The sequence below is a fragment of the Nerophis lumbriciformis genome, linkage group LG05 (genome assembly GCF_033978685.3).
Source record: "Nerophis lumbriciformis linkage group LG05, RoL_Nlum_v2.1, whole genome shotgun sequence".
NCBI lineage: Eukaryota > Metazoa > Chordata > Actinopteri > Syngnathiformes > Syngnathidae > Nerophis > Nerophis lumbriciformis.
Genome location: NC_084552.2, coordinates 53971452 through 53981860, shown reverse-complemented (window position 1 = coordinate 53981860; position 10409 = coordinate 53971452). Strand labels below are relative to the sequence as shown.

Below are 10409 nucleotides of genomic sequence, written 5' to 3'. Positions count from 1 at the left end.
GGGAGTGGGAAGAAGATAATTTATTTAATCCCACCCCCAGTTCTCCAATCAGTGATTATTCACATGAGTTTCACTGTTACTTTCTTCAAGGATAATAATACAAATGTTGTATCATAGTGGCATTACCACAGGTAACAATAATTATTACTCTGTATCAACAATGTAGGAAGAATGAATATACCAACAATGGTAATAGACAAAATACCAACAATGGTAATAGACAACATAGCAATAATGGCAAGGAAACATTGAACACATAAACACTTTGAGCCAGAGTATAACAGCAGGTCAAATTAAAGACCATCATCTCTATATTTGAACCAGACCCGATGTTTGTATAATAGTTTAAATCGATTAATAGTTTGGCATTGCTTGTGTTGTAAGTCCAGTTTGTTCCATATTTTTACTCCGCATACAGACACACAAAAACGTTTACGAGTGGTTTGAGCTCTCGGCAATGAGAAATATCCAAATAATTAATAATGAATACTTTAATTCCACATGGTATTAATTAATGTCACATTTAAAATAATTATTTTAATATTTACGTACTTACAGGTAAAAGCCAGTAAATTAGAATATTTTGAAAAACTTGATTTATTTCAGTAATTGCATTCAAAAGGTGTAACTTGTACATTATATTTATTCATTGCACACAGACTGATGCATTTAAATGTTTATTTCATTTAATTTTGATGATTTGAAGTGGCAACAAATGAAAATCCAAAATTCCGTGTGTCACAAAATTAGAATATTGTGTAAGGCTAATACAAAAAAGGGATTTTTAGAAATGTTGGCCAACTGAAAAGTATGAAAATGAAAAATATGAGCATGTACAATACTCAATACTTGGTTGGAGCTCCTTTTGCCTCAATTACTGCGTTAATGCGGCGTGGCATGGAGTCGATGAGTTTCTGGCACTGCTCAGGTGTTATGAGAGCCCAGGTTGCTCAACTCTTCTGCGTTTTTGAGTCTGGCATTCTGCATCTTCCTTTTCACAATACCCCACAGATTTTCTATGGGGCTAAGGTCAGGGGAGTTGGCGGGCCAATTTAGAACAGAAATACCATGGTCCGTAAACCAGGCACGGGTACATTTTGCGCTGTGTGCAGGCGCCAAGTCCTGTTGGAACTTGAAATCTCCATCTCCATAGAGCAGGTCAGCAGCAGGAAGCATGAAGTGCTCTAAAACTTGCTGGTAGACGGCTGCGTTGACCCTGGATCTCAGGAAACAGAGTGGACCGACACCATTTTCATACTTTTCAGTTGGCCAACATTTCTAAAAATCCCTTTTTTGTATTAGCCTTAAGTAATATTCTAATTTTGTGACACACGGAATTTTGGATTTTCATTTGTTGCCACTTCAAATCATCAAAATTAAATGAAATAAACATTTGAATGCATCAGTCTGTGTGCAATGAATAAATATAATGTACAAGTTACACCTTTTGAATGCAATTACTGAAATAAATCAAGTTTTTCAAAATATTCTAATTTACTGGCTTTTACCTGTATGTCATTCTGTGACTGTCCCATTTGATCCTCCATACTGCAGCCTGTCCTTGCAGGAGCAACTGTTCATTTGCGCATGCGCGAATCTAACACGAGTTGAACAAACTCCCTGAAATGCATATGCCAGAGACCTTTTCCCTTTCTCATCAAACAATTATTGATTAAAGTAATTTTGATAGCCCTAAATACAAATAACACAAATCTATGTTCATACATTGTATTTATTTGGTAAGGAGATAATTTTTTTTCAAAACACAAATGATAAAAAAAAAAATGAAACACTCACTGTTTTATTCAGACGATGATATATAGATAGATATCCGTTGAGTATAAACGATGTATTTTCCAATTACATCAATAAATGCTATTAAATGAAAAACTGTGATGTGATTAAATCTTTGCTCAGTTTTGCGACTCATTGAGGGCGGAACGAATGTTCTTGCCTGTGTTTCTAGACGGGTCAGCACAGTGGATACACGCGGGAAGCCCGTGCGAGATGGCGGTCAGCACACAGACGGTCTAGGATTTGTTAACAACCACATAGTTTGTCGCATTTCTTCTTTATCGAGCTCCTGCTTCGGTCCCGAGCAATGGAGGGCGGGAAACCGAGCTTGTCGCTGGTCTACCAAGCCGTCCAGGCCCTGCACAACGACCCGGATCCGGCCGGGAAGGAACGAGCTTCGGTGTGGCTGGGAGAGCTGCAGAGATCGGTAGGAAAATGGGAAAGACCGGAGACAGATCTGGTGGGCGGTGTGTGACACTAAGGTGGTGTCAGCGTGTTTTTAGCCTGACATTTGTACAACACTTGAATATTTGATGCCTTCCCGTAAGAGTTGCGGGCAAGAACTGCGCAGTCTACATGAGCCTGTTAGCATAGAAGCTAAGTTAGTCAGCGACTAATGAATGAATCACAACAGTGATTGCTCACTGTCTTGTTTTCTACCTGTCGACCTTTTTATCACGGCAGGTAGATTGTGACTTGATGCGATATTTATGTTTAAACCCGCCCAAGTATATTTTCATTTGACGTGTCGGCGTTGTATTGCAGAGCTCGCTGTGTGTGTGTTCCGATAGCTTGTCACCCAATCGAACATTTTACCAACAAATACAGTTTCCCGAAGTTCTACACAACAATTTGAATTGAGTAAACAGTCGAAACTCAATTAAACTCTACTTATTCCAATCAAAACACGAATCCTATTAAATCATATTAAGAGCCGAGCGTTTAAAATAGCAACGGGTGAAATAATAAAATAAATGAAAATTCTAAAATAAGTAAAACCGAATCAATATAAGACACCGATGACTGTACGAGTTAAAAGCCAGAAAGAAAAAGTGCACCATTTGCAGCGCTAAAAATAAACTAAAATATGAGAACGCCACAAGTTATCAATAGTGGTCTAAGAGAACACATTTAGCAAATACATGTGTATATTTGTCACAGAAGTTCAACATTGTGAAAATTGCTCGAAAAGAATGCCGGACATTCATAGCTGTCAATCACGGCTGTCTTGCAGAGACATGCAGTCTTGTGGGATCATTCACAGGAGTGATCTCAACAACGAAAGGAATGAAAATAATGCTATGATTGCAGTGTTTTGCTTAGTTAAAGCAGGAGAATGACTGGTTTAGATGATTGTGAACTCTTTTTAAGCGTTTGACTATGGGGCCTGTTTTGACATGTTGAGACACTGCCTTCTATAGTTTGTCTTCCCTGGTCTAAAGTCTCATCTTGGGCATCATCAGTTGGAGCTGGGCCTCCGACCTTGGGGAGTAAACTAGTCTGAGGTCCGCGATGCACTGTGAGACCAGTCTATTCATCTTAAAATCAATTTTAAAATGAACAGGAAGCCGGTACAGGAGGCAGGAGTTGGGGCTCTGTGCTCCCTTGTTTTTGGTTCTTGTTAAAAGTTGTTCCGCTGAGTTCTGGATTAACCGTAACCTAGTCCAGATGAGATTAAAAAAAAAACCTGCATTGCAAAGTGTCCAAAAGCTAAAATGACTTGATGTTGGATAAGAGATGACATAAACTAAATTTTACAACATTATTTATTTGTTTGTCCATCTTAAAATTACTGTCTATTGTGGGTGGCACATTGTTTTTGAAGGGGCCCTAGTCCAACACGGAACTTGTGTGACTTAACAACTTAACTTTTGTCTTCCCTCATTGAGCTTTAAAAGCATTTTACCAAGCCTTGACGTCTTTCAAGCACTCGGGGAGGGGTCTCAAGGGGGTGTGGTAATTTTTAGTGAGTGGCTATTTAGAAATGATCTGCATAAAATGGTACAAGGTGGCATGCTTTTTAAATATTGTACTGAGTGGGGGGTGAAGATACAAAACAAAGAAGTTGCTTATGTTGCAAAACACATGTTTCCAAATGTCTTGCCACAGAGAGAGATGGTTGTAATGCGTTGTAGACAAACAATGTTTGACACAACATATTGCAGTCCCTTTTATACCGCTGTCATTAGCGACACTAATCTGTTTCGCTCAGGAGGTGCGATCAAAGGCACCTCGCGATTTGGTTTGACTGCGATTCAAGGTGCTACGATTTAATTATTGAACTGTTATTACAATTATCACAATTTTCGATGCATCTTTTCCCCAACCAGGATTTATTTTACACAAGGTGTGTTTGTCAACATCCATGGGATGCAGTAAACACATTAATAAAGCAAATTGCTTATTTTTCTTATTAAAAAATACTGGAAAATACTTCCAAATAAAATCCTTTATAAATAACCTATTCAAACTAGAACACTAAGCAGAGTTCTTTCAATACAGTCCTCCCTAAAGATGCACCGAAATGAACTTTCTTGTTCAAAACAGACCAAAAATCGAAACAACAAAATAAATGTTTATGTCAATTAAATATTATTACCATTGCATTTAGGGATATGATTGCGTACTAACCTCACTAAAACCAAGGTATTGTAATTGCACAAATTTAGGGCTGTAACAAACATTAATAAAATCGATTATATTAATAGGGAAAACGTTTAGATTTATATTCTGTTGCTTTGATCAATCGTTTGAATGTAACTAATAAAATTGGATCAAACTCAGACCAACAGAACTTTAGAGATGTGGTTATCGTTTCAGCATGGTTGTTACAATAGAGCGCACATGAGAGCAATGGTGCGTAGTCCCGGGCGCGGCACCGCTGCTGCCCACTGCTCCCCTCATCTCCCAGGGGGTGATGAAGGGGATGGGTCAAATGCAGAGGACAAATTTCACCACACCTAGTGTGTGTGACAATCCTGGGTACTTTAACTTTAAGTGCTGTCATCAGTGTGACGGTGAACAACTAAGAGATTAATATTTTTATTATTGCGTTAAAAGTGTAATTTTTAATGTTGATGATGTGCATTTATTAAAATAATAAATGAAACCATCAAATAAGTTTTTGTTTATTTCAAATATTTTCCCTTAAATATGCATTGAGCTTATAAAGTGCTTTATCCGATTACTCAAATAATCAAACAAACCATCTATCCATTTTCTACCGCTTGTCCCTTTTGGGGTCGCGGGGGGTGCTGGAGCCTATCTCAGCTGCATTCGGGCGAAGGCGGTGTACACCCTGGACAAGTCGCCACCTCATCACAGGGCCAACACAGATAGACAGACAACATTCACACTCACATTCACACACTAGGGCCAATTTAGTGTTGCCAATCAATTTATCCCCAGGTGCATGTCTTTGGAGGTGGGAGGAAGCCGGAGTACCCGGAGGGAACCCACGCAGTTACGGGGAGAACATGCAAACTCCACACAGAAAGATCCCGAGCCCGGGATTGAACTCAGGACTACTCTGGACCTTCGTATTGTGAGGCACATACACTAACCCATGTTCCACCGTGATAAATTACTCGATTACTAAAATTATCAATTGCCGCAAAATAAAGCAATCATTAAATTGTGAAAATATTTACCCCAGGTATTACAAGAATATACAATAAAGTAATAATTTACAGGCCAAATACTGAGTACTATCTTTTTTATGTGCAGTGTTGTTCAAATAATCAGAATGGCGATTGAGAAGTTTAAATTTCAGGTGATTAAACTCGACGTGGAGAACGACTTTGTAAAATATTCCCATCTTGATATTTCAACATTGCACATTTAGCAGATCGCTGTCCGTGGGTCTTTTTTAGAAATATTGCCGTGCGTCCACACCGCAGACATGTCGCCTCCGCTCCACTTTATACTTTGATTGAATCACGGCACATGAATGAAACTCTCTGCATTCTTTTAATGAGCCTACAGTCCGAGTGCTGCGGACGGAGGCAGATCTTGCAGTAGCGAAAACAAACAAAACAGAACAGGTGAGACGCTCGGAAAGAAGAACAAACATTGGATTTACCGGGGAAAAAATAGAAGTTTTGAAAGCTAAGCTAAAGAGATATACCGTGTACAAGCGACCAACACTGCACGAGGAAGTGGAAATGGGGGCAGGGGCGTAGCCGCGTGAGTGAAAAATAAGGCAAGTTTTCTCAACCAGCTGGTGCCTGAGCAGTGGTTATTGCTTTCTTGTATATATTGCATCTGTTTATGCAATTTTGTTTTGTGTAAAAACAACACCAAAAAACTTAAATGTCAAAATGACAAATATCGACGCCAATAATCTATCGGTCTCTAATTTATACACCAAATATCATATTGCGAGAATCGTTTTGAATTCAGAATCAATTCTGAATTGAATCGTAACCCCAAAAAATTTAATTGAATGGAATTGTGAGTTGTTGTACGAGTCACATCCCTACAATTGACAGAGATCATTTGAAACTGGTGTAAGGTCTTTTAAACTACTTATGTTGCCGCAAACCCAAACCAGTTCCAAACCATTGACAAGACTATTTCTAACTTATTATTTTTGTTATGTGTGGATCTCTGCTACGGAAAAGAGAGGGAAGCTACAGAAGCTCCTGGAAGCAAAAAGCAGGCCGTAGCAAGTGGAGAAAACCTAAAATGTAATATTATTGTAAATTGACCACAACAATGAACTTGAATTAATCGATAACAATGTGATATTACTCAAGCTGATATTTGCGTGTTAATTGGGCTTTTTTCAAAGTTGTTTGACCAGGTTAGATGCTTTTGTTGATTTGTGAACAGTGAGTTGTTTGTGGTGTTGGAACGTCACTTACCAACTTAATTCCCAGATGTATGCGTGGGAGATCTCCGATCAGCTGCTGCAGCTCAAACAGGACGTGGAGTCGTGTTACTTTGCTGCTCAGACCATGAAAATGAAGATCCAGACTTCATTCTACGAGCTTCCCCCGGATAGCCACAATGCACTGCGAGACTCGCTGCTGTCTCACATCCAGAACCTCAAAGACCTGTCGCCCATCATCGTAACCCAGGTAACACCAAGCCTTTTGTTCGAATACCTGCTCAGTAGAACAGAACATTTTTCAGTAAATTTGTACTGAAGTAACCAGTAATTGTTGAATAATTCCTGAATTGTGTTAGAGTAACGTAAGTTAAAACAGACTGAATGACTTTAGCCTACATTCCCTTGGTGAAAGTTTGGACTTGTAGGATTGTTTGTCAAGGAAACTGACCGTTTTTAAATCGATTGTGATTTTGTGTGTGTTCAGCTGGCGTTAGCCATTGCAGATCTTGCTCTTCAGATGGCCTCGTGGAAAGGATGTGTGCACACTCTCATAGAAAAGTGAGAACTTAGACAGTTGCAAGAAAACAAGCATCAATTACTTCTTTATGAATTCCAATGTTGCCAGACATATTTTCAGGCTTTTTTTTCACCATAAGTGTTTGTCTCTGATCCGATCAGGTACAACGGTGATGTCAGCTCCATGCCCTTCCTCATCGAGATCCTGACCGTGTTACCTGAGGAGGTCCATAGTCGCTCGCTACGTATCGGAGCCAATCGGAGGACAGAGATTATCGAGGACTTGGCATATTACTCTTCCACCGTGGTCACGCTATTGGTGAGACAAATGTTCTTACTCTAGTTTTTAGTAGTCCTTTTTGACTTACGTAGAAGTCTGGTCAACTGAACTGTCACATCATGTCAGAGTTTGGCTTTACAACAGCTAATCTTTCAACAAAATAATATTTCCATGACTTATTTTGTCATTGTAGGCGTCTTGTGTGGAAAAGACGGGCAGCAATGAGAAGATGCTCATTAAGGTCTTTCGCTGCCTAGGAAGCTGGTTCAACCTGGGGGTCCTGGATAGTAACTTCATGGCCAGTAACCAACTTCTCATGGTCCTCTTCCAAGTGTTGGTGAGCAGCCTGAGGATTGTTCTGCTGTCATATGGCCTAAAATCTATATTGCGATATACAGTATATTGCAGCCTCTTGTGACAGCGAAAAGTATCCCACTACAGAGGTGCCTTGACATACGAGTTCAAATTGTTTCTTGATTGAGCTCGTAACTCAAAATACTCATATTCTCCGTCAAACACTCGATCAATGAATTATTACTTTTATCTTGTGTACGTACATATGACTTGTTTATTAAACTGTATTTTAAATTCATCAGTGAACTATAGGGATGTAACGGTATTGTAAATACCGTGATATTTCGGTTTCAAAGTCTTCTCAATATTATGTTGACGTGTGACGATATCAAACGAAAACTGGGGTCTCGGTGGGGGCATGGAACGTTGTAAGCGGGAAGTGAAGTGCTTCCCATAATGTAAAAGTTGAAAGACACTCAACTACATTTTCGTTTTACACTTATAACACTGGATGTTTACATTGTCACTTTAAAGACATCAACTGTTTTTATATTTGGCGTGGTTCGGTTGGTAGAGCGTCCGTGCCAGCAAGGGTTCCATGTTGGATTCTCGCTTCTGCCACTGCCGTTGTCCTTGGGCAAGACACTTTACCCTACTACTCCCAGTACCCCCCACACTAGTTTAAATGTAGCTTAACGTTGTAGATAATGGGTTTTACTATGTCAAACGCTTTGAGTCACTAGAAAAAAGCGCTACGTAAATATAATTCACTTCACTTCACATTTGTTGAAACAGTAGATGTTCCTGCACAATTATTTGAACTTAAGAAATTGTTTGTTGAAAAAAATATGATAAGCTTTATGTTTGTGTTCAATTACAGTAAGCGTGTTTATCCTAAACATTCCTGCCACTTCTCTATGAATGTTCTCATTCATCCAGTTAGTTGTCATCTCAGGGCATTCAATCTATCGCAACTGGACTGTTTGGTTCGTCTTAGAAGACGTTTCGCCGCTCATCAGAGTAGGTTTCATCAGTTTGTGCTCATAGACTTAGATTGGTGAGATCTAGTCCAGCAGCTGGTGCCAAAACCCCAAATATTTATACTCCAAAAACCAGGAGGGTGTGCCTAGGCAAGGATGGTTTCGCCCTATCGAAGTGAGAAAAACAACCGTTTTGATGCAAACGAGCAATCCTAACTGCCAAAGCCAATGACAGTCGTTGAAGTGTAATTTCTCTTCATTAGAATTGAGGTATTGTGTAGAAGAACGATCGTTGTGGATCGACTAATACCAGTCCAAAATAGTCGGAATCCCCCACGTAGGGCTGGGCGATATATCGATATACTCGATATATCGCGGGTTTGTCTCTGTGCGATATAGAAAATGATTATATCGTGATATCGTGATATTGGAGTATACGTTGTCACGCAGTTGCATTTAGCTGCGAGCATTACACTACAGGCGTTTCTCATTCTTTCTAGTCTCCTTCTCACGGGGGCGTAAAACAAGCCCACCTTCTTCCATATGTCACATACTGTCACACGTGTAGAGTCAAACGCCCTCGCCCAGCAGAGAGGTAGCGGCATGGTAACGTTAGCTGAGGCAGGTGGTACAAGCGGAGCGGTGCGAGTGACAATACAAGAGAAGGTGCGAAACTGATCACAAATGGAGGAAGAACAATTAATGCCCAAAAAACAGCACAGGGTCCATCATCTGGCGGTAGTTTGGCTTCAAGTGGGAAAATATTCAGCAGTAATATACAAAGTATGCAGCAGAAGCGTTGCTACAAAAGGTAGCAGCCAAACGTTCCCTCCAAGGTGCGCGCCTGCGCAATTGCGCACTGCTCAAGCGTCCTCTGCGCACAGCAAATATATGCCGCGCGCCAAATCAAATCCCATCTGAATTCTAAACAAAATAAACACATAATTTATTTGTGTAATTTTGCAATGCAACTCTGAGTGACAGTGACAACAAGCGGCCCTAACGGTGTTCGTCAACACCGTTCAATTATTGTAACGTCTATCGAGATGCTTCGAGGACAGGAATTATATCGATCACTTTATTGAGCAAAACTGTTTATATTCGGCCATAACCACACCAAAAACATGAGTAATAAACTTTTATCTCGAAAAACTAGTCATTTTCTGCCGTACAAAGCAGGCCAAAAGCAACTTGTCATCTGTCACCAACACACATACCACTAAGCCACTGGTGCGTTTATGGCCACACAAAAAGTCGGACAACTCAAACACCACACAAAGTTACACTATGACTCCTCAGTCATACCTGTGCTTATTCTACTGTCATTTATTATTAATGTTAATTTATTGATATTAATCATGGAATGCTGTTACTAGAGAAAGTTACAGGAATGCACACTTCATCCTATGCTTACATTTCATTGTGCAACATGAAGATGTTTAAGGGGAACTAAAGGTGATCTCTGAAAGGGGTACAAATGATTTCCAAAGCAGGACCCCCACCCAGACATATTGTACAATACTAATCCATAGCTTATGAAAAATAAGATTTCATTACAAGTGGGCCAAATCACTAATATTACAAAATAATCTCATGAAAATGACTCCTCTCATTTGAGTGTTATTATAAAAGATTGGTTTGAGACAGGTGTGCTGCTGGTATTGCCACGTGTGATGTTGCTCACATGTGCTCCACTGAATGCTCAGGGAGT

The 10409-nt window shown here is 39.8% G+C and overlaps 1 protein-coding gene across 2 annotated transcripts in view; it reads left to right on the top strand.

The window, feature by feature from the left end:
* The first annotated feature begins 1944 nt into the window (after positions 1-1944).
* Positions 1945-10409, top strand: part of tnpo3 (transportin 3) — a 28560-nt gene continuing 20095 nt past the window's right edge. For both annotated transcript variants that reach the window (XM_061959657.1, XM_061959658.1), the window contains exons 1-5: positions 1945-2221; positions 6675-6875; positions 7113-7186; positions 7307-7463; positions 7618-7761. In XM_061959657.1, the coding sequence (XP_061815641.1) occupies positions 2102-2221; positions 6675-6875; positions 7113-7186; positions 7307-7463; positions 7618-7761 (696 nt within the window). In that variant the 5' untranslated portion in view covers positions 1945-2101. The remainder of the gene's footprint in view (positions 2222-6674; positions 6876-7112; positions 7187-7306; positions 7464-7617; positions 7762-10409) is intronic.